The 24,322-nt window shown below is 39.5% G+C and overlaps 1 protein-coding gene across 5 annotated transcripts in view; it reads right to left on the reverse strand.

The window, feature by feature from the left end:
* Nucleotides 1–24,322, reverse strand: part of WAPL (WAPL cohesin release factor) — a 76,566-nt gene that overhangs the window by 33,307 nt on the left and 18,937 nt on the right. For all 5 annotated transcript variants that reach the window (XM_064464800.1, XM_064464797.1, XM_064464799.1 and 2 more), the window contains 2 exons: nucleotides 18,618–19,667; nucleotides 12,155–12,273 (listed from right to left, as the gene is read on the reverse strand). In XM_064464800.1, the coding sequence (XP_064320870.1) occupies nucleotides 12,155–12,273; nucleotides 18,618–19,667 (1,169 nt within the window). The remainder of the gene's footprint in view (nucleotides 1–12,154; nucleotides 12,274–18,617; nucleotides 19,668–24,322) is intronic.

A 24,322-nucleotide genomic window follows, 5' to 3' on the forward strand; every position in this document is an offset into this window, starting at 1 on the left:
AAGGCAATAACGCACTCTATCAAGTAACCAGCATGCAAGTGCAGCATATATTTAGTATCAGTTTCAGCTGATGCATAATTCTTCTTAACCTTGCAGGGAAGCTTAACTACTACAGTTCTGTCAGCAGCGCATTACAGCTGCCAGAAGCCCTATTAATACAGGATATTCTATATTAATAGTCCCAAATCTCAGTCATAGTCTCAACCAGCACTCTATCCCTGCTTAAAGGATGCTAATATACTACTGCTCCTGAATTTCCTGTCTGGGAGCTACAAGCTGCACAGAAGCCGTTCAGGTCTGGGCTCCGCGCGCCCAGCCGCGCAGCTGGAGCATGCCGACACGCACGCCGCCGCGCGTGCGCAGAGACCCTGCGGGGAGGCGCAACCCACACAACAGGATCCTACATTTATGCCGTTTTCTTAACTTGATGCAGAAACAACGGGGCCACAGACCAAGGCAGGCTCTGCTGCTGCTGCAGGACTCCCATTTTTATGAAGTTCAAGGGAAGAGCGCGCCATACTGGCTGCCTCGGTACACAAAGCCTCTGCCTGTGCCCCGCCTGCACGTTCTGTTTGCTTCAAGCCTTACGCTTCCTGACGAACCAACGCAGCCCTTGTCAGGCACCGGGGGAGCAGAGCCGTGCTGGCATTCAAGCTCATCTTAACCAGCGAGGCAGCAACTGGGACAGGCACTTGCCAACCACGCGACAGGAGTTTCTGCAGTCTTGGCTGTTCAAAATTTAGCACCTCTGTTGCATACGCATCCATACAGCAAGGAAGCACAGATGACAGATCAAGTTCAGTGCTTCGATATGGAATAAGAACAAAGCATACAAACAGCTGTGCCGGTATAATCAGGAGGTCCACACAGCATTAGTGTGTTTTCTTCAGCAGAGAGCAACAGCTGATGCGTAGGAAAGAGTTCAACAGGGCAAACAGATAAAGACAACTCCTTCTAAATACTCAGGGCTCAGAGGCTTCCCTAGTCAAAGATGGGATCCTTTTTATTTAACAGTCAAAAATGGGCTTGTCTTCCGGGATTTTCCTTAATCCCTTACTAAACCAAAAGCTAGGGCATCCCAAACTGTTTTGTGACAAGGCATTTTACAGCTTGCTGAGGCACCACCAACACAGAGGAAAGCTGCATTTTACATAAGGAATCAAGTCGTGCCACCGATAAATGCCTGTTCTGAGAAATTAGGACGTCATCACTTCGTAGACCTCTTGTAACAGAACCTAAACCGTAACTGAAAATGCTAGTTATTTAAAACCTCAGACAACGAAGGTTAGTTTTAGCCACTATTCCTTGTAATATCTTCTACTTTTAGGCCAAAGTGCTTTCAGCTGTGATTCCGCACCTTCTCAATATTTCATTAGGTAGTAGACACTGCTCCGCAGCATCCCTCCCAGTCCAGTATCCTGGCTCACACTGATTGCATACAGCTCAACCACCAAACACACCTGCAGAAATCCAACACTGCTTCCCAGAGAAATACATTCTAATCAGTTCTAACACATGCAGAGACTTTGGAGGCTCTCTTACAACTCACATGAACACGGCCAATATATCCCCTCCTTTGCATCTCTCTCAAAGCACCCTTCACATTTTCCTTTGCAACACAAGATGCAGATGAATTTCCAAAACAACTGCAAAGAAACTCTGCCAGTACTGATCAATCAGTGAGCACCATGTAGACTTGCTTTAGATTACTGTGGGACAGAACTGAAGCCAGGAGAAGTATCAAAGAATGCTAGTGAACAAAGACTTCAGAGGGGCTTGATCACAAAAGCAAAACGGGTTGGTTGGTTTGGTTTTGGTGGTTGGTGTTTTTTTGTTGGGGGTGGGGTGTGTGTGTTTTTTCTTGTTTGGTTTTTTGTTTTGGGGCTTGGTTTTTTTTAGGCATCACAAATGCTTATGATAACAAGCTCCCCTGAAGAAGCAACACTGGTATTTAAGCAGCAGTAATTTAAGAAACTGACTTACTTTCCCTTAAAGAGAAGACAACCTTGCAATTATTCAAATAACGTAGTCTTTTCTTTAAGAATTATTCCTCTCAAGCTTAACTTAGAATAGATGCAAGTGGAAATACATCACTCCTTTGAATTCTCTGTTCTTAAGGCAAATAAGTTCTGCAATATTAATCAGCTGTAAGAGCTCCTGCTGAATAGCAGAAGAGTCTCCTTTTTTCATCTGTATAGAACTGACAGCTGTTTACACACAGATAGATGCCTGAAGACTGCAAATATTCCAGTGAAGGTACAAAGCATACTGTACTGTGGGATTCTGCCTGTGGTTCTGGGGGACGAACTGAGATGCACAACCAGAACTAATGCCAGGGATTTTACAAAATGCACAGGGCTGTCAGTTTTCTAAGATCATCTCCAAAGTGTAAACTAAGGGTCTTGCTTAACCTCCCATCTCTGAAAGCCTCAAAGATTAGATTTTCAAGAGCTGGCACTCTGCACCCACTGATGCAGCGCTGCCTGCCATTCATAGATATAAGAATAGCAGAAAACAAGAGGCAGGGACATGAGTCATGCTGAAAATACTAGCAAAGCAAGGAAGACAGCAGCTATTTGCAGGCAAAAATGCTCTCCAAGGTAGAAGACAATGGCAAAAGAAAACACAAAAACATTTTTAACAGACATAAATAAAGGATTTATCAGGATATCTGAAGGGCATTCAGTACGACTGTATGCCAGATGCTCTTCAACACTACAGGTAAGTTAAAAAAATACCAAGAAAAAACAAATATCCAAAACCCCCCCACCAACCAAAACATATGGTTATTTACCACTCGGTATTCATAACCATTAGGAGTACTACTCTGTCCCGCATGTCTCACTTTGAACGGGGAAAGATGACAAGTGTGTTATGCAGCACAGAGCTATTCATAATGGACTGTTTCTTTTGGAAAGGGAAAGGAGTGAACATCCATTAAGAGCAAAGAAAAAGAAATTACACTTCAAAACTAGAAGATGGAATATCAATTCAGCACAGGCTGAGCCATACGTACATAACAAAAAAGTTAATTTGGACTCCAGATAAGATAGCACTTTCCAACAGCAGTTAAAAAACAGGCGCAAACCAGGACAAAGTCATTTATTCAGTGTTCAAAATGTGAACTGAATCTCCATTATTTGGATCACAGTAGCAGATGAGTGCCAATACATCACCTCTGGCTGCCATAGACCACTTAATCGTGAGCTGCTACACCATTTAATGCAGTACACAAAAAATTGTGCATGCACAGCTAGACAACCGCAAGTTCTAAGTCAAAGTTGGCTTGTAGACAAGTCAGCAGCAGACAACACAATGCGCAGGGGGAAAAAATGTCACTGAAGATTTTCTTGCATCAGATTTCCGAAGAACTGCAAAATGTTTTTTCTTCCTCAAAGCTCAAAAAGAGGCCTACAGGGCCGAACAAGATGACGGGTCAAATACCCAAGTGAAACAAAAATTGAACTTGAAGAAACAGGACAATGTGATACACATGAGATTCACTCTTTAACAGAAAGAGCTAATGGCACTCTGTATGCTGCTTATACTGAACTGGTCAGCTCAGAGCAGGAGCCATATGGTTATGGTTACTAACTTGGCCTGAAACCTACATTAAGTCTAATTAAAGGGACAGGGTACAATCGTTTAGACATATCACCACAATACTGGAAAAATATCACTTCAGTCAAGAGAAGAGGAAAAGCCTGCATCTGCCTGGAATAACTGTAGTGGCACAAATACATCTTTCTAAGAACTGTTAGACAGAATTCCTGCCCATTTTGCTGCTACATAAAGGCAGAGACACACACACACACAGACACCCACTCCTGCAAATCCTGATCTACTCAAAGGGTTTCAAACTACTCATGGGAAAGCCTTACAGATCCGCAACAGCAATGAAATTCCAGAGGTCATATGGCTGGGGCACGCATGCGTGCACACCCACATAAGCCGTTCCATTTGGGTCAGTAAAACATTTTTCAGATAAATCTCCCATAGGTCTTCAGTTATGACAGCGTCGCTTGCACCACCGAGTCTCCACGTACACTTACCTGATCCCTTTCTGATGAAACCGAACTCGAAGATGCTCTACCAGAGAGCCCCTACCTCATGCCAGCCGTTACTGGGCATTCCCTAAAGCAGATCAGAGTAAAGCTAACTCGAAGTAAAAACTTGTAGACCTGTCTAATGGGGACGCTGGGCCCTCAGCACCATTTCACTCCCAGGATGTGCCTGTGTTGCATCACAAAAATCAAAGTCACAGACAGAGCTGAGTGAACCAACCACGCTCACAGAGTACATGGGAGCTGTGAAGACAATTTTGCATATTCATCTGCATATATATTAAGCTTCCATTGGCAAATCAAACTAGTGTATTTTAATCTCTTTGAGAGTTTTTCCCGTTTTAGAACTTTCTACAGGACTGAGGCCTTGTGCAATGTAATATTTATCCTACACAGTTATCCTGTGTTGCCTAATTACTAAAACACTGAGTTAATTACTGGAAACTACACAAGTGATGGGGGGAATGTGAAGATGCAAAAGAATCTGGTTTCAAAAATGTTTTAATGTATCTTTGCTTCTCGCCTAAGAGTTAATACAGTAGGAGCTGGAGGTATAAAACACAGTTTCCACTGTGACATTAAACGTTTTCCATTCAACTTGATTTCTCCGCTTCGTGAAAAGCGCAGAGTACACACAAGGAGAGGAAGAGTCCCATGTTTATTTTTCATTTGTTCCTCTTGCCTCTAGACAAGGACTTTGCCTGTCCCTTTCACGTTGCACTTCGCATCCCTACCTTTCTCAGAACAAAGCTATGTCTCAGCTGACGACACCCTTCTTGACACTGCACCGGAGAAGAAATCCACTTCCAATAACATCACTGCCACAGTTCAGCCTAACAGTTGCCTGTGGAGGACAGGCAAGGAAGCAGTTTTGCCAGGTGGAAGGATCTCAGCTCGGCATCTACCAGAACACACCCTTCTTCACCACGGTTTAATATGAAGGAGTGGGAAGAAAATAATTTTGATCAGCATGAAACAATCATCTTGATGTTAACAGAGCAACTCTTGGCATTTGCTTTCACTCCGAGACGGCTTCAAGGTGTTATGCCCCAACTCAATTCAGTAAAATTACAGTGGCTACACTTCACACTCTGAATTAGGTGACTAATCAAAAAACCTGCCAGTCCTGAATAATATCCTGTTTGCTAACTTAACCCATTCTTAATTTTTTTGGTCTATTTATGTTAATATAGAAGAAAAAAAATCCCCAAATGGTAAGCACTAGGATGCCAGTATTAAATAAATACACTTACCAAAGAATCTGGTTTTGCAAAGGTTAAATGAAATACTCATATCAATATGAAGTTTCAGTTTTTAACAAATCAACTACTTAAAAAGCAGATTTGTTCTTACCTTTTATCATCTTTTACATTTTAAAATTCATTTTAATTCCATCAATATCAAAGTTGCTTAAAATACATTGAGTGTTTATAGTTGGTTATCACTTAGAACAGCTCATCTCTTGTGCATCATTCCAACAAATAGTTTTTGGACAAAACACCCACAAAAAAACACTTCAGTTCAGGACTGGGCAGACCATCTGCCAGAAGCACCCACCAGTAAATGAATGTACTGCAGAAGCAGCAACATGCTGTCACAGGTTGTCAGATCCGACCACCACTGTTTGTCAAACTGCTGATGAAACAGACTGCTGGCTTAGCACTAAACTGATACGAGCCAGAGACTTCACAGAACATTTTGATTGTCAAAATTCAGCTCAACTCCTCAAAGTTGCAAATATCAGCTAATAATCTTTCCTAGTAAAAAAAAATGCAACTTGGACATCCTAAATCAGGATGGAAATAGCAGCTCAATGTGTGCAGTATCAGTAGTTTAATCGCACTGAAAAAGTGCTTCCAGCAGAATACTCTTTTCCTAAAGGTTATGCAAGATAAAGGCAAACAGCTCTTTTTAAAATGAGTTCTGATCAGTCTATTTTGATCCTACCATTAAACGTATGGAAAGGGCTATGACTGACAGAGCGAAACTTTAGAATTCCGCATCCGCTGCTGCTTTTCCAAGAATACTTACTTAAAATAAGCTATGGAAAAATAATTAACCAAAACTACCTGAGGTTGGGCCCTTAAGATAATCTTCACATACATTAAATTTTTAAATATTTTTTTTAGGTTTTAATTTGGGGAAATGCAGATTCATTTGCAGGCAAGCAGAGGTGTTATTTGCAGGATGTCTTTGGTAAACATGTACTGTAAAGTATAATATGGGCTAAGTGGAAAACTACAGATCACAGCACAGCCTAGTTTCTCTCCCCTCCCACGCACACGTCATTGTCATATTAGCCATGAGATTACTCAGTCAAACCAAGAGCCATGCATGGTATTGAACTTCTTCAATTTCAAAACACTTTCAAAGATCAGGTACAAGTATTTCATCTTGAAGTAAACTTAGACACAGCATTTGTTTCAAGATGATATTTATAGCTTCTTCCAGTCAGCATGAAGCACCAGTGGAAAAAGCTCACATCAACCTGTAAAAGTTCTCACTGGTTATACCCTTAAACTTGTATTAAGCAAATCCTGTTAGGAACAACAGGATCACACCTCAGCTTCATTTTCAAGGACTGACAGTTTCTCAGAGTGTAAAATTTCTAACAGGAATATGGCAACTCAATAAAAACAACCTAATCCTAGGAAAAAAAAAAGCCTGCCTACAGGACAAGAAAGATGCAATTAAATAACGACCTATGGACTAGCTGCAGATCAAATTCAAGTCACACAGAAGAAATATTTGGTTTTCCCCTGGTTCAGCACTTGATCACTGGAAATTAGTGCTCTGCTTTTCACACAGTAGTGATTTAACATGTCCTTCCAACTGATCGGTCCAAGAAAATGCACTCTGAAATCTTGCACGCGTTCTGTACCTTGTTGGGCACAAACCAGCAGTCATTTGTAGAACTTGAATAAAACGTGAAAAATAATAGTTAGAGGGTTATGACTGGATCAAGTTTTTATCTTGGATACAGAGTTCAGAAGCAGTCTGTTGGCTAAGCCATGTCTGAATTCAGCAATGATTTCATTCATATATTCAACACTACTGTCATGACTAACTCTATTAATGTCACTTGATCAAAGTAATGCATGTAATCCTGCTAACGCCGCCCGTGTTTAGTGAGCATTTCTCAGTTGCAATGTTGACTTAACCAGGTTAAGACGACTTAATATCTCCCTTTGGTTCCCCCAACTGAGTGTATACAACTGTTTACTGTCTCCCGGTGAACCAGGCTGAGATTTATGTTAAATATTTTCTTTTAGTGGGTTATTTTTTAAACACAGACAGGTCCCTCAATTTAATTCAATACACAGCGCTGGGAAACTGAAGGAGTGAGGGAACAGAAGTGAGCAGGTGGAACAAAAGGAGCAAAGGCAGCTTCAAGGACTTCTGTCAGTATTTGTTTTTTTTTGTGTGTGTCTTTTTCAGGCAAAACCAGTCCATACAGTAGGCTGGGTTTTGTTGGGTTTGGATTTTTTTGCTTGCAATTTTTAACACATGAGAAGATCTCAGCTTTTCCTGACAAACACATTCCGCACTAGTGGAATAACTGTCAAGCAATGCCCATTAAAAACAAGGAAAATGCTTTGCACAGGAAACTCTGCGGTCCACTGCTTGAGCGAGTGGCCCAACGGAAACACTATGATAACCAAGTTAGTGGCAAAGAGGGTTTTCCATACCTCTTCCTCTGCTACCCAATGTGTGCACAACAAGAGGAAGAAAGAAGCACACAGATGTAATGTTCTTCCCATTCACTATGTACATGTGGGGAAATGTACACGGAGTCACAAAACAGGTTTTCTAGAGCTAAGACCTCAAAAGACCTCAACAAGTGAGTTTCTCTAAACTTCTCCAGGCACGAGACAAGGGAATAAGAAAAATATTTGAGCTAGTTTAGATTTGTTTTTAACATTAAATTCTCATTGCAAAAGTGAGTAGAGTTAGGGGAAATACACAAATTTTAACTGAAGTCAGAAGTCATTAAGCATTCAGATTAGTTTTTAGTTTGAACAATAGTCCACGAAGTACCAGCGTAGACTGTCCATGCGGTGAGTACCTTCTTCCTCATGTTACCAACCACAAAAAGTACAGTTTACCTTCTTCAAGAAAATTTCAGTCTTTTATGGGTGCTAAATTGCATTCTGCCCACACTAGCGCAGAAGCTTTATGAAATACACTTAGTGCAAAAAAAAAAAGGTAATCAACATCTAAGAAATTGAACCCAAAAGACTTGTTTCTAAAGTTCACATATTCTAAGGCACAGGAAAAAAAAGTCCCGATACAGCACCTTGAAATTTCGTGCTACTTTGAGAAAAGACAACATGGAGACTGCTTTTGGGGATGCCTACTTGACAGTCCGTTTTTTTCTTCATACCTCCTTTGTCCCACTTCATGTGACACATTAAGTCTTCCCATGTATCTTAGCAGCACTGAAGAGCACTACCAGATGGATTATAGTCCTCCTGCTCTCCCTGGCCCCTCAAGCTGAAAGGCTCCCATAGCTTTCAATAATGATTTTCAACTCTATTTACATTCTTACCTTGGAACATTCAAAGGTAATCAGCATTCACCTTGTCTAGGTTGGCTTCCCATGGCCACAGGCAGAACTAGGATCAGCATCGACTTGCAGGTCATTCTATCATACATTCAGGGTTTAAGAGCAGAGGGCCATCCCAGAAAATTTGCAGCTCAGAGGATTTGGTGGTCCTTAATGACAGGCTGGACAAGAGAAATGCTGACCTGACAGTACAGCTCTGGCACAAAATACCAGGCACTGCCATCAACTTCTAGGACTGATCAATCAAAAGATTAAGTTTGGAGATAAAGAGTCTGGAGATAAAACTAGTCTATCTTACATTTCTAAGCTGGATTTCCCCCCTCCCAGGTTCCTATTTCAAGACATACATAATTTGCATCAGACCACTGGGAACTGCTCCAGAGCATTCCTACAAAAACTGATTCTCCTCATTTGCTGACTCTAGCCCAAATCTGTGGTGAGAGGGGCAGGAGGAAGCAATCTTAGGAAAGATTTTTTTTTTTATGGTCCCTATTTTCAAACCTTTAGTCTGAGTATATCTGGACCATAGCAACAAAAACATTCTGATACATCACTGGTTTTTCTCCTGATAATTGAGGATTAGTTTCATCTGTAGAAGGGGAACCAAGCTCAAGGGGACCAGCAGGTGGGCACACAGAGTTCCCAAAGTTACATGCTAGAGCATGAGTTACTGAACCAGTTGAATTAAAATTGTAAACAGCTGCAAACAAACTTTTGCAGATGGTACTCATGTATGCTTCACACCCATAATTTGCAAGTCAAGTAATGCCAATATTTATGTACTCTAAGTACATAATTATGTTGCTACGGAACATAATATTCCCCCTGTAACTCAGGCTCAGGATAAAGAGATTTAATTCACTTAAAAGCAGAATTCTGGTTGAGACTTTACATACCTATCATAATGTATATGCTACTGCAACTTTTAGGCCCATCATTATGTGTGTGAGCAGTGAGTGATTTCAGTGAGCCTCCTTACGTTAAAAGCAGTTTTTAGAAACACTGTTATTCACTAAGTCAATAATGTCTGTAGTCTTTTATTACACATATGCTCAAAGTTTCAAGAACTGGACTTTAACGTTAGAGTACAATGGCCAGGTTTCAAAAGCACAAACATGGGCAAGAGTCCTGCTGATTATGAACTGGAAAAAATACTTCAGCTTTCTGGATCTACTGAAGTTTAACAATACCACCTGTTGCTTCCTGCGTAACATAACTGTTTGGTCTTCAGCTCAGTGTGACGCAAAGTGCCATCCCTCTAACACCACCATCCAGCAGAAAATACTATATCTGCTAGTTTCTACAAGGAAAAAAAATGGTGATGACACAGTGAAGAAGTTCCAGAGATTTGGGGGTTTTTTTAGATCATTTAGTTATGGTCAGGTTAATACTTCTAGTTCATTTCCTTCATTCCCAGAACAAAAATTCCTTTAAGACGCGACTGAGATTAAGAGTCTATACCTATAGTTTAGGTAGATAATTATAGCATCTTTAATTACCATCAGAACATGCTTTACAAGCTTTTTTAATAACTCCAAGTAACAGCTGTATGATTAGAGAACATTAAGTTTAAAATCTGAATTGCAATTACAGCAATTTCTACTTCTAGGTCCATTATATCACTACAGGGTCAAAAAGGCTGTTTAATTCTCACCTTTCCCGCTTGAGTTAAGTTTATTCCCAACTGAGAATTTTCCAGAGTTGAAACAGTTTTCTCTTATATAGTATGATATTGCTGTAAGTTTTTTTCCACATAGTTTCATGATAGATGCATTCAAAATTAGTTAAAACAGCTTTCATACAAACCCTCAAGTATTTAAAGTATAAAACTTAAACAAGAAACACATAAAATGCAATTATAGACTAGTATTTGAAGCATATAAATATTTGAACATTAAAAAAAAAATCCCATATTTACCAGAACACTCACAGCTGTTTTATGCTGCTAAAAAGTTAGGCAAAAAAGGTACAGTTAAACTTATGTTCCCTGTACTTCTGTTTCTCAGTCTATTGTAATGTTCAGTGACAGGAAGCTGATATTTTTTTAAAAATGAGTATTTAATCAGCAGAAGCTGCGGAACTGTCATCTTCAAGAAATACTGTTTCAGTTCTGAAAAGACCCTCTTCACTTATCGATAGCCTGACTTCAAACTCTAGAGGCAAGAGTTAGCAGCTAAGAGCTCCCCGTTCTGTCCAAAGCCACGAAGCAACAAGCAGCAATACTTCTTTCCAAAGGGCAACACAGCTGACAAGTACATATCAGTCACATGTCCTCCCAAATGAAAGTACTCCCTGGGTTTTTTGAGAAATAAAGCAAATTTATCCTCCTTCCTCCGCCCACAAATCCACATTTCTAAATGGAAAATGATTATATATCAATACAGTTGAGGAGGTAATAAATCTTCTGGTTCTGGAAGACCAAAAAAAACCGTTTAAAAATTACTTCAAGTGAAACCATCACATAACACAAGTAATTAGCTACCTTTATGGGAAGTTTTAGCATGTGATTTAGTTATCAGAACTCTCTGGGAAAAACAACAAGGAAAACAATAAAAAAATTCTTCCACCTGCTGGATTGCTGAACACATTCTGAACCTATACAAAAGAGTTTCTAACACGCAACTACCAGGTCTTGCAGAACTTGGGGGATTCAGAGGGAAAGAAGGGAGACAAGTGCATTTCCCTCTCTCTCTCACTACACCAGTTGTGGATTGCAGTGCCGGTCAGACAGCTACTCTCTTCACCAGGCAACGGGAACGCGTTATGCAAAAAGCATGTGAAAAGGCCTTAAGCATTAGAGACAGGTATCCTGGACAATCAAGTCATAAAAACTTCATTTAGTGGTGATGACATGGATCCCACTATTGCAAACTTCCACCTAATAGCTAAACACAATTTTTGCTGCATGCACATTTTTAAATGCCTCAAAATACTGAGTAACCTATAATAACAGGTAAGACAAACCACACCTAGCATCAACACAATGAATAAGCTCCGTTCACAGCATGAAAGGGCAAATTCAAACTGAATACTGCATAGTTTGGGTATATGGGGGTGGGATTGGGGGTTACTTTTCCAACTAAAGGAAAATCTCACTTTTCCACATGCTATAAAGGCACTACTTGTCCCTATAGAGACTATATCAATGCCAAATTTAAAGCATTCAGAAACATTCAATGCTATAATACAATAGATATTTCTTGGGAGAGTGAAGAAATAAAAAAAAACCACACAGCATTTAATGGTGCTTTCTTTAACAATCACCTGGAACGGAATGCATCCAGGTTATGCATTACCACTGTGCAACCCCAGACTTGCATCTGAAAAGCGAAATTCCCAGTAATCGATAAAAAATTTTTGCACTTGAAGGTTTTACTTTTCCAGATATAATCTTAAAAGCCAACAAATTATCTCAAATGCAGATATAAACTGGGGCAAAAACCCTGTTACATACAGAGGAAGAAACAGCAATACTGGAAAATTAAAATAAGAATTTTATCTTGGCCCTAGTATTATTACTCACCCGCTTTGGCCCACTAAAAATCTTCCTGGTGTTCTCCTTAGATTTATCACCTTGTTTATTTGTGGATTTCTTATTGCCTTCAGGCACACCAGATGCATCCTCTGAAAACTCCAGAAGATCTGTAAAAGGTAAATATAGACATGAAACAACCACGTTGAAAGCTGTTGAACTGCTAGAGCATTTCTAGCATCTAATATTTCCTCATGTATAGCTTCTGAAATCAGCTTTAAAGCCAAACACACTTCTGGATGGAGCTCAGGTTTACTGACTGAACTGTTCATTACATAGAAGATACGTTACAAGGTACACAAACACAATTATTCTAGCACCTCCCGCCCATTGTGTAAGCTTCAAGTTATTATGTCCCAGTTTATACTCCTGTGAGTCCCAGGTTACCTCTTATATGTGCTTACGCTACTACTCTGAGCAACAGTAGATGGGGTTCTTCAAAAGCGTGAGATTAAGAGATATGGAAGAAGAATACTTGCCACTACAATTACAGAACTGGGAAATTGATCCTAGTTCACTTCTCATGAAGGCAACCTGTTTATACTTGCTTATTCTGCTATAAACAGTATTTAAAAATACGGCCATCAGCTCAGAAAGAAGTCAGCTAGAAGGAACCACTGAAACGGCTTTTCAATGTATTCAATACTTGCCTTACCAGTAGTTCTAGTACTCAGTTTTGGACTGTAAATATGAAATTCACTGATCTAATTAAATGCTTGTCCTTTTTTTTCCTTTAATCTTGAGTTGTATTTGAAGCATCATGCCTTGGAGACCAGTTTATGTTCTTTCACTTGGCACAAACCAGAAGTTACCATAAATTTCAAGACAGGGATAAAGACAGACACAGAGAAGCAATGTTCCGTCTGATAAACAGTTTAGAAGACTGATCTATTCCAGAGAAGCTGCCGCTATTTGAAAACTGCGCTGCAGAAATACAAGCAGGTTGGATCGGTTATGCCAATCCCAAGTGCGCTCACATCCTGTGAACAGGACTGGTCACGCGCCTAGGTAAGGAGGCAAAAGCAAACCAGGCAAGCAAGTTTCTAATGGCACTTGCAAGGACACAAAACTTACCTAGTCTGGGGGACGTAAGTACTCATAAAATAAGACTCAAAAGTTTCTTAAATTGCAGTAAATGTCAACGGGCTTGGCAGCACCAGGGCAGGCAGGATGCCCGCTGCAAGGCACCTACTGGAACCAGCCCCTCACATCCCAGCCCACCTGTTTTCAGTTTAGATGTACCATGTCAGCACATGAGCTTAAGCACACAACACGAACAATCCCTCTGAAAATAGGAGACTTCAAAGGACACTTTGATAAAATTAGTCTAACAGAGGCAAAATATTACAGACCAATCCTCAATAACCTAAATAAAGCAAAACTACTTCCAAATCCATATAAAAGCCGACTCTGCCCTTTGCTGGAACTTACCAATTAAAGGAGTCAACTCAAATTGCTTTGATACACATCCTTACAAATCCTGAAATACTTTTGTAGAAGCCAGACCCAAAGAAAGTCAAACCAACAGAACTGGACCATCCTATGGTAGATCAAAAGCTCAGAAATACATCGCTTGACTACAGAAATTCCAAACATGCGAGTCACTCTGGAAACACAAGATGTGTTTTCACCTACCAAATCAGCACAGTAATTTGTGCCTTGTGCTAAAACTTGGAGCTGGTATCGTGGTTAATAGTGATTAGTAGTACTCTAACAACTAAGCCACAATTTTCAAATCATCTAAGGTTCTTCGTTTGAATTCTACACCGATGTGATCCTGAACTATGCCATTTGAACTTTGAATTTTTAAATTCAAAGGAACTTCTTGATTAAAATATTTCAACTCCTACTTACAATAGGATAATATTGCCCTTTTTTTTTTTGCTGTTGCTAGCATATCAAACACTTATGATTAGTTTCATCAGATTATCTGGAATGCTTTTATTTGAGCAATGCTCTAAGGCCTTCTAGGCCTACAAGCACCCTGCATACATATCTCACCAAATTTTCAAATTTAAACCAAATAGGGTGTGGGGGAAAAGTCTTAATGTTAACATTAACTGAGCCAGGCAAAAACACAAGTAGTTTGGTAAGCAGTGACACTAATGAAACTTATTCTCCACTGGCTCTCTCTTGTGAGGATGTTTTCCTCCCCCTCACAGAAGAGATGAGTATATTGACCCTTTTCTCACTACGGGAGCGTGTAAGGCCTTTCCTCCTCTATCCATTTTCAAGGTATCTATAATCTCTGAGACGATTTACCTGCCTCAGCTAAAATTGGAAAGATGTTCAAAGACCAACTAGAAGGCAACACCACTGTAAGTTTCCTGGGGAAAAACAACCCAGTTTTGTTTTAGTGCCCAAGGGCAATTCTGCAGAAGATTTTGAAATCCAAACAGGACTCTGCCTTTGAGAACTTTGATGTGCTCTTAACTGGCTAAAAATATTTACCCAATTAAGGTGATTCCTTTAAGATGCAAAGGAAAAAAAATTAGGACAAGTTTGCTCACCAGAAGTGAGCTGAGTGACAGATACTGATATACAAAAGCTATTTTATTATCCAAAAAGATTACAGGAATCTCATCTTGATCACTGAAAGGAACATGAACGCATGACAAAGGTTAAGTTGTAGATCAGAACTGATTTACAAAGCAAAAGGCTAGGTTGCAATACTTACACTACAGTAACAGGATAACTGCTACTATAATTTAAATCAAGAATACTGTAGCTTATCACTAATATACTGCTTATGTTGTGAAGGAGGAGGTGAACCAAATAAAAATAAGCATGTCAGAGTGGACAGATCTTATACCTTCCTTTAGTGGAAGGTTTCGGGCTGCTCTATCCTGTTTATGTCCATCTAAGTACAGATAAGCAAGTATTCACCTCTTTTTAAATGCCTGTCACTTTCTGTAATAATTTTACTGTCATTGGCCAAAATGAAATGTAGTAAACCAAGAATTAACTTAGTCCTAGGCATCCCTAGCATTTCCCTAGGTGGGCAATTAAAGTATTCTGAGACTACAAGTTCAGAAGTTCAATATATTAGAAATCCTAGTGACCACCCAAACCACTGACAACCATGGCAGGATATTTAGAAAAAGACAGAAACAAACTGACAGCACAGTTATTTCCAGACTTATAACACCATCCGAAAAATACAGGTTTGCTCTTCAAAACTGAAGCTTAAAGTTATTTTTGGTTAATCCTTACTCTTCTTGGTCATTAGGTCAGATTTCTCTTAGATAAATTACTTGGCTGCATTAATCAATGAGGAGTTGTAAATCATTCCGCTCCAGTATTAAAAGCTCATCTTAAGTAGAGTCATCGCATATTCTGGCTAGTGAAATAATACAGGTGTTTCAGATATAGTAAAGTTTCATGACTACTTTTAGCCCCTGGCATTCTGGCAGACTACAGCTGGGAGTCTCAATAGCGAAAGAGGCTTTCGCTTCAGCAGGCTGCTACATCAGCTAATATGAGAGAATTTTAGATTGCAATGGCAAAAAAAAGGGCAACTTTAACTAGAACTCCAAGCTTCACCAAAAATCTCAGGCTTACAAAGTTATGAGGTACTTTCTTTGAAAGGAAAAGTCTGTGAACAGCATCTAGAAATTTAAAAGCCAGAGCATCTCATGGCTTGGGTTTCTTTGGGTTTTTATTTGTTTGGCTTTTGCTTGGGTTTTTTTGGTGTTTTTTAACCTTTTCAGCAGGCAAGCCTACCGTACAAATGAACAACAGAAAAGACACTTCAGCAAAAGAGTCTAACATTGAACTACTTTGTATTTTTTCCTGCACTATTATCCATCTAGTCTTTAGGCTTTCTTAAATTTCATTTCCAGAAACATTTAAATATGTATTATTAAACTTACTTTCCCTCAACTGTGAGCTTGGGACTCTAGACTTTCCAACTAGATTGGAAAGAATAGTCCATTTCCAGTTCAATTGGAAAATCTTTGCTTGATGTTCTATACTAAGATTCTAAAATCTGTTTCATAACAACAGGCCTGGATTATCAGTAAGTAGCCAGATCAGTATTATGGCAAAAATTTTGTAAGACCGTAACAGAAAGCATCAAATCTCTTGAGAAAATGACTATGCCATATAACATTCTTTACACACAGAATGTCAAAATCAGCCTTAGGAATTTCCGGGGCTGGAATTAAGAGAGGCAATCTGGCACCTCACCTGTCAACCTGGAACGGGAACACTGGAATTTTTATCTGTGGATTTATTCATTAGCACAAAAAAGAACAGCACAGACAGAACTCTGGTAGCATTAGCACCTCTCAGTACTGTTTGTAACTTCAGGAAAAAGTTGTGTTGGGCAAGATGCTCTGAAAGATTTTTGTGACGCCAGGATTCAAAATTGACATTCTCCACGGATACAGAAGTCACTTTTTTCCAGTATGTAAAGATGATACCTCACAACCATGTCACATATTTTACTGCAACTTCAGGCTTAGATCCAGAAGTCCTTGGCAAATTCTCAGACTCAGCATCACTGTATTTAAGGACCCCAATATGGTTGTTCAAGGCAATTATGATGCTCAGAATTTTCAAAGGTCTGAGAGAAGGCAACGTAAAATATATCAGAGAGTCCTACAAATTTTAGGGCAAGATCAGACTCCCTATTTTTATAATCTGTACTACAGGGTTGAATCAGGGAATGTGCTGAAACTTCATGAACTAACTTCACATCACCCTTTCAATTTTTCAGAAGAAAAAATGCAAGTCAAATCTCACCTAGCTACAGTAGCACAAAACAGGTACCAAATGAGCAAAGATGCAAAATAATGGGGAAGCATCTCAGCAGAGGCACTGAGAGGTAGCTCTTACCTGAGAAGTGGAGAAGTGTATTAATAAACTAAGAAAACACAAACTTATGTCTACCTTTGTCATGGGAATCTCTCAGGAAAACATTCAGAGACATAATCTATGGTACCTCAGAGTATAATGGCCTCCTTAGTGAATGTAGTGCTGAATGCAAACTGTAGATATTTTAAGACTCTAGAGCATGGCAGCTGAAAGGATTATTTGATGGGTCAGCATCTCAGCTGCATTAACCATATAAGCGATTTTTTCTTCCTTGGAATAAATGGCTGAACAAAGACTCATCAGAAAAAGGGACTCAGATGGAATATTTCATAAGGGCCCTTTAAGTTAAACCCATTTTCCAAAGAGACTGGAATGCAAGTGTCTCATCATAATTACTTTTTATGAAAACAAATCAAGGGGTTTTTTGTTTGGAAACACAATTTTCTCATATATCATCAGTATCAATTTGGCCCTTTTAGAATTTACAAAAAAACCTAGCAGTTACATTTACCTTTGATTAAAAGACTTACAGACAATTCTGGTTTTAGAGACCGCTATAATTAGAACAGAGAAATGAACAATTTTTCCTATGAAATTTTATTTCTGGATTATCTCAGCAGAAGCTATTTGTAGGAAAAGCCAGCTTCTCCAACATTTGCAAGACTAGACTAGAGTCCTTCACTTTCCCCATCACAATGAAATACATCTTGCCAAAGTCTTGAAAGCGTAACAGCTTCAATGAATGGATAAAAACGTCTCATGCTTCATGCTCCAAAATAGAGGACCAAAAAGTTCCCTAGAACGGCAGCAGTGTTTTGAAATATTTATTCCAACACACATGGTTCTTTGGCATTAGACTTTAAAAAAAAGGCTAAAAGAAACTTTTCAACAAGGTTATTCCTTTCCTTCTTCACCACACCTCAACCTTGATCAGAGTCGTTACATAGGACCTAATTTTTCAAAAGCATTCAAACACCAGAACTTGCTCAGCAAATTCTGCGTGAACACTCGTGTGTGTGTGTACACATATGTATACACACACGTACCACCTATGCACAAGATGGAGATATCTGAAAACTGGAAGCACAAGCAGATATACATCAATATGCAGAGGCACGCCCAAAGCCAGTCATCTGACTGGCACTCCATGGGTCCCCACAGCCTCTCCCTCGAGCCGTGCATTCTTGGATAAGATGGAACTTGAGAAAAGTCCTCACTGTTTACAAACATGTTCAAAAGCACAAACAGGAAAAAGGTATTTCATATCTTTAAGAGCTACTTAGATTTCTGCACTCGGCTCTGTAATTCTGGGTTGATGCAGAGCTTCTGTGCTAAGATACCTGCCTTCCAGGCATAGGTACTCTATGCTCAACACACCAAAAAGGTAAGATTCTTCTTGTTCAAACAGAAGAAACTCTACCTCTGGCAAGAGATCAAGGGGTATAAAGCATACTTCAAGACAGCTATCAAACACCAGACAGGATCACAGCAGAAATAAGCAAATTTAGAACTTTTAGATCTCCAAATCAGTAGTACTGTTCAAAAAACTCCTAGGTATACTGCAAAACCAAACCCAAAATATAAACGTCTACTAAATTCAAATGCTAAGCATGTATTCCAGAAGAGTTCTACTTACCTGTATTAGTATTGAGCTGGCTATCCTGGGAACAGTTTTCATTGCCGTCAGAGGTTGACTGTAGCGAAGAAGATGGTGTGGTTCTACTTCGTTTTTTGTTAGCTTTCCTTTCCGCTACCTGCCACTCTTCGTCTTCATCCTCGCTTTCACTCAAGTCATCAAACCCAAAATACTTGATTTTGTAATTGGAACTGCCAGAACTTCTAGAGGCGCCTTCATCTCCCCCTCCCTCATCTTGATCATCAAACCCAAAAAACTCTAATTTGACATCCTTTTTGGATTTAGTATTGCTTGGTCGAAACCTGGTTGTAGTTTTTGTAGTAGCAATGTCTGCTTTTTTCCTTAAGCGTCCAGCTTCTCCCAAGTCAGTAGGGGCTGCCGTGGTAAATTCATCAATTCGTTCCATGGTATCCTGTATAGTAACATTACAAACTGACAAGCAAGACGGATGTAGAACAGTGTAGTCTCTAGTCCGTCCAACCGTCCCTCTAAAACTGGTCCCGCTACTTAAAGAAACTTTTCTTGCTGGGTTCAGACCATCATTATTTGACTCACTGTTTGCTTTGGATAAAGACTGACTAGTGCCATCCATTAGCTTGTCAAAATTTGCTGCCCCCTGCGGTTTTGCTTTGTTGGATCGACAATATGTCCTACAGTTGCTTGGCCTGGGAATAGTTTGCACAAGTTCTTCACTAATGGCTTCCTTTGGATTTTCAGTATCTTCTTTATCACACTCCTCATCCTTGCTCTTCATCTCTGAGAGATGCTCATTGTCAAAATCTAATACATACTCTCCAGTTCTGGTGTCTTCAGTTTCCTCCTCCCATTCATACAAGTGAGTTCTTAATGGCCCCTTCGTTTGAGATGTTTCTGATGGAGAGTCTGCTGTTTTTCCAACGTGGGAGTCCCAAGAATCAGGCAAGTCCTTGGCTTCAGTGTTGTATCCAGAAGCGTCTGTAGTTTCAGCATTGGTTTTGTTACCATCTTCCGCATTCTCATAGATGAAATGACTGTTCTTCTCATTATCTTCATTCAAATTCTGTATTTTATCTACAAAAAAAAAGATAAATCTATTACTAAAAAGCATTATTAAAACAAATAACTGTTGCGAGCAACTGAAAAGTCACAGTATAACAGCAAATATTCAGTATTCAATGACAAAAAACATTAGAGGTCCTTATCTTCCTGGTTTATACTTATTAAGCCTTCCAGTTTAAAATTTTTGCTATAATAAAATATTCTCACCATTTAGCAAAAACATACACTAACTTGAAATAAGCGTCACTTTGAAAACATGTGCATCATGAAAAAAAACCAACAGTAAGCCCTAAATACAACCACTTATTTATCTATACAACCTACACAAAAAGGAAAAAAGTCTGCGGTGAAATCTCCAGTGAAGTCTATCACCATGTTTCACACACAAGTGACTTACAATGAATAGTTAGAAATAAAGAGCAATTATAATGTATTTTCTGATTTTATAAGCAAAAATATCTTTCCCATACATATGTTAAGCATTGGATTCTATTCTTACATAAACATAACCCCCCAAAATCCTTGTTTATATCAAGCTATTCTGACTACACTAGTGTTTCAAATGAAAGCTTTGCAATATTGATTTTAGTGTCTGATTTGCTTCAGATGCCCTACTTGAAGTACTTCTTGCTTTTGTGTAGAACTTAAACAGGTAATATCGTTGGAAACAAAACGTGTATGAACCAACTGGATAAGTTTGTATATATTAATTCTTAATACTACAAGATGCATTTTAGTAGCCTGCTGTAGTGAGGAAAGGAATAGGTTACAGCTGCTCCTTCAGCTACTTCTGGTCTCAGAACTAGATAGTAGTGAGGCATCATCACAGTAGAAATGAAAATCAGCATGGGCCACAGACCTTACTGATGAAATTAAATAAATCTGCTGGAAATTATCCTGCAATTCGCTGCCTATGGCAGTAACTGTACAGCTACTAAAACCAGCAGAAGTAATGCACTAATGTATCTGTGCTACAAATGCTACAGTCCCTGTTACAAACTCTGTCCTTAGTTTTGATCAAGGTACACGGGACAGAACAACACACAACTTCAGCAGCTGTTATGTATTTTGCTGCTTCAAATTAAAATATTTGGACTTCCAGAAGAAATAGAGCAAATGCAATTCCTGTTAAAATTTTAAGTTAAATCACTTCTGAAAGGCAGGTTTTTACAATGAACTTCTACAGATCTGAAAAACAGCTGCTGCCAAAGGTTAGCCTTGCACTTCTCCAACCCACAGCCACACTTGCATCTTACACTGTCAAAGAGATCAAACTCCACTGGAAGAAATCATTTTTTGTAAGATTTGTTTCCAGCTGACCAGCATCCACACAATAGTAACGCCAGGAAAGACAGTACTAAGTCTTCCACCCGTTGTCCTCTAAACTGATAGGGAAACCATTCCCTTTGGTTTCCCTGAGAAGAGATAAAAACTCTGGATTTGGTACCAGAGCTTCATGAAGATTGCATCTGCATCTGCCATGCTCTGCTGTTGCACCTCACACACACACACACAAAGATACCCAGAAATACAAGTGTGTTATTTCCTGGAAACAAGACGGGCAGAAATTTCTTTGAAATTTCTGAGACAGTATAACCAGACAGAGAAACCAAGGTGTCTACCGTTACTATCAACACTCACTGTTCTGGCTGTCTGGGCCAGAAGAAGCAAGATAAGAAGTCTGACTGGAATGCAGAAGACCCTGACACATAGAAGAGTAGCACATGATGAGATAAACTGGAAAACACAAAAGCAACCGGGACAGGGACAAGTACGGGGGGGGGGGGGCGGGGGCGGAAACGCTAGAGGAGAACATTCTTAGAAGAGACAGGCGCAGAATGCTACAGTACTAAAAGAGGCTCCACTTGCAGAGTGCAACCGCCAAGGTTCAAATTTGTTAGGCAGCAAATACTTCCTAAACTCATCACTACAATGAAGGCTTTAGCATCCTTTAGCACTAGTCCTCACTGCATTGAACTTCATCAGCTACCACTTACCCAGATGGCACAGAAGTTTCATAGCACTCACCAAAAGGATTCAGCCTTCCTGATGGGAAGGGAGAGCATCAGTACTGTTCCAAAGACTTTCGTTCATTAGTTTTCAAAGGAAAAGGGCATAATGTAACTGCTATCCTTCCACACGTGGTTTGTAAAAGAACTTTAAGGTGCAAGCAGAAAATTGCAGTAGAAAGAAATAACTACCAAGTCAGGTTTTACAGGAAAACAGTTTAATCCAAGCTGAAATTCCTCAGGGAGACAGGACAAGTAATATCTCACAAACTGCCTCTAAGTTTTCCAGGAGTCCAGCTGCGCTCTGTCACAGAAGTTTACATACTCAGCTAGAAATAAAAAAGGCTCTTCACTGAATCTATGAAATGCAAAACTAAGTTCCCCAAAAGAACATCAGCCCTAGCCATCTCAGCGATGAAATCTTGTTTAATCTTTTTCAGTATCAGTACATTACACAAGAAACCTTGTTATTCCCATTTCACTCTCATGCTTGTGATAATGGGAGAGGCCCAAACAAAATTAATCTTTCTCTTATCAAAAAGTGAGTTTGACAGTGTACAACATGTTCCCTTCCCCCCATATGTTTAATATTATTGTGTAACTGAAGACTACTATAATACTTGGGCATGAAAAACAGCAAATTAAACCCGAAAAATTTTCAGACCACCTCACTAAAATACACTACTTTGCAGCCTCACCACTACTCTTCCATATCTGAGTCCATATTTATGTGAATTAATCAAGTCCAAACAGTATTTAAAATAAGTACATTTAAAATATGCCTGTCTTGGCTTACTGAACTATACTTGACTGAATTGTTAGGAAGACGTTTCAGTATGCCTATCTGGAAATAGAATGGTTTTCCCATCCTAAGGAAATCTGGGATTGTAAAGAGCCTCAATTAATACCAGGACTAAATCAAACCTCATCTTCCCAGGGAAGGAATAGAATACACGTGTGTGCGCACGGTAAAACCTGAGTGTCAAGAATCTGTTTTGAGATTAAAAAAAGCTCAAATTTAATTTTACATTGTGAGTGCAGACTGTAACTGAGATGATAATGATGCAAACTAAGACAAGCAGAAAAGATGATTAACACATCAAGCCTGGAAAAACAGACTGAAGAGGCCAAAGATACATAAAAATATTTATAACGCATACACACCAGTAGCACTGACAGAGATTTAATGGAAAAAATTGCCAAGGAATCTGTCACCAAAGAAACATTAATCAACTGTTCTGAAGAAGGGTTTTGGGGTTTTTTTGTGGGATTTTGTCTGTCTGGTTGTTGTGTTGTTTTGTTGGGGTTTTTTTGGAGGGGGTGAGGGGGCGGTTCCTGTTGTTTGCTGTGCTTTTGGTTTTTGTTCGGTTGTCAGCTACTAGCACATCACAAAAATCATGACTACCCTATAACACATACTTCCCCACATGTTCTCTTAAATCTCCAGATTTTTAGTATGCAAAAGCATGGCTATTCAGGGAGTGCATATTTAAGTCTTTCCCTTAAGTTCACTTCATCTTAAACTACTCCCTGAATTCTTCTGTTCATTCATCAGTTCTGAAGCAGCGATTAGCAACTGAAACCACGTTACTTTCTCAGTCCCTTGCCAGGACTCTCTCAGCAACCAAGAGCTAAAGCCATCATCTACCAGGTCTTTGTAAGAAGGATGATCCTTATGACACTTATGTCTACTGCAGTGCTGCTTTTAGTCAGAAAAGGTTTTTGACATGTTAGATATTTCACCAAGTAATAATAAATCCAGATAACTAGAATTCACTCTTAATGAAAATATTAATTTTGATTATATAGTTACACACACTGAAAAGCTGCTCTACAAATTATTCTAGAATATTTTAGAATGCGCTAAAATTAGCCTAATATTTGTAGGACACTGAGCAAGCAACACAACCCCATCTAGTTGTCTGTGACCTATTAAGGGAACAAAACTTTCTACTCCCTTATTGCAGCAGCATCACTTGGACAAACCAAAGCATTGGTTGAGAGATACACCACAACAAGAACAATCCTTTACATCTACTATCTCCATTTCAATTTTTCTGTACTTGCTGCACTGAGGCTGTTACATTTTTCCTTCCCGGAGTGGCTCCAATTGTCATCTCCAATTTCACACTTACCCACCAACCTGCCTGCTCTTCTCCTCCTGCTTGTTCCCAACAGGCCCAAGTGCAAAACTGAGGAAACTGAGCTAGCTATTAACTCCTCTGACAGCCTCCACCACCTGTGAGAGAACCACTGAAACCGCACAGGTACTTCAAGGCATTAGTACACCTGCATTGTAGTAAAATTTGATCAGACCGGGTTAAGGCAGGAGCACCATCAGCACCATCCGTCTACTCCTTCCAGCCCTGGATTCCTCATTTCTCTTCATCTGTAAATGGGAGTAAAAGGACTTTCTCCAGTCAGCTCAGCTAACTCGTAAATAGCAGATCCATTCTATCTCAGTCAAACGGCTTTTATCAATGCTTGGTTGACTACACTTCCCTGAACACTCATCAACAACAGCTTTTTCCGTACCACAGTAGTACTTGTCTTGCCTTTGTATAACCTATTCATTAAGTATGCACATAAGCAACTTAAAATTTTGAGTTCTCTGAAAAGACTCCACACGTATCAACAAAACGTTACATCCGATTTTTC

The sequence above is a fragment of the Phalacrocorax carbo genome, chromosome 13 (genome assembly GCF_963921805.1).
Source record: "Phalacrocorax carbo chromosome 13, bPhaCar2.1, whole genome shotgun sequence".
In the NCBI taxonomy this organism is placed as follows: Eukaryota; Metazoa; Chordata; class Aves; order Suliformes; family Phalacrocoracidae; genus Phalacrocorax; species Phalacrocorax carbo.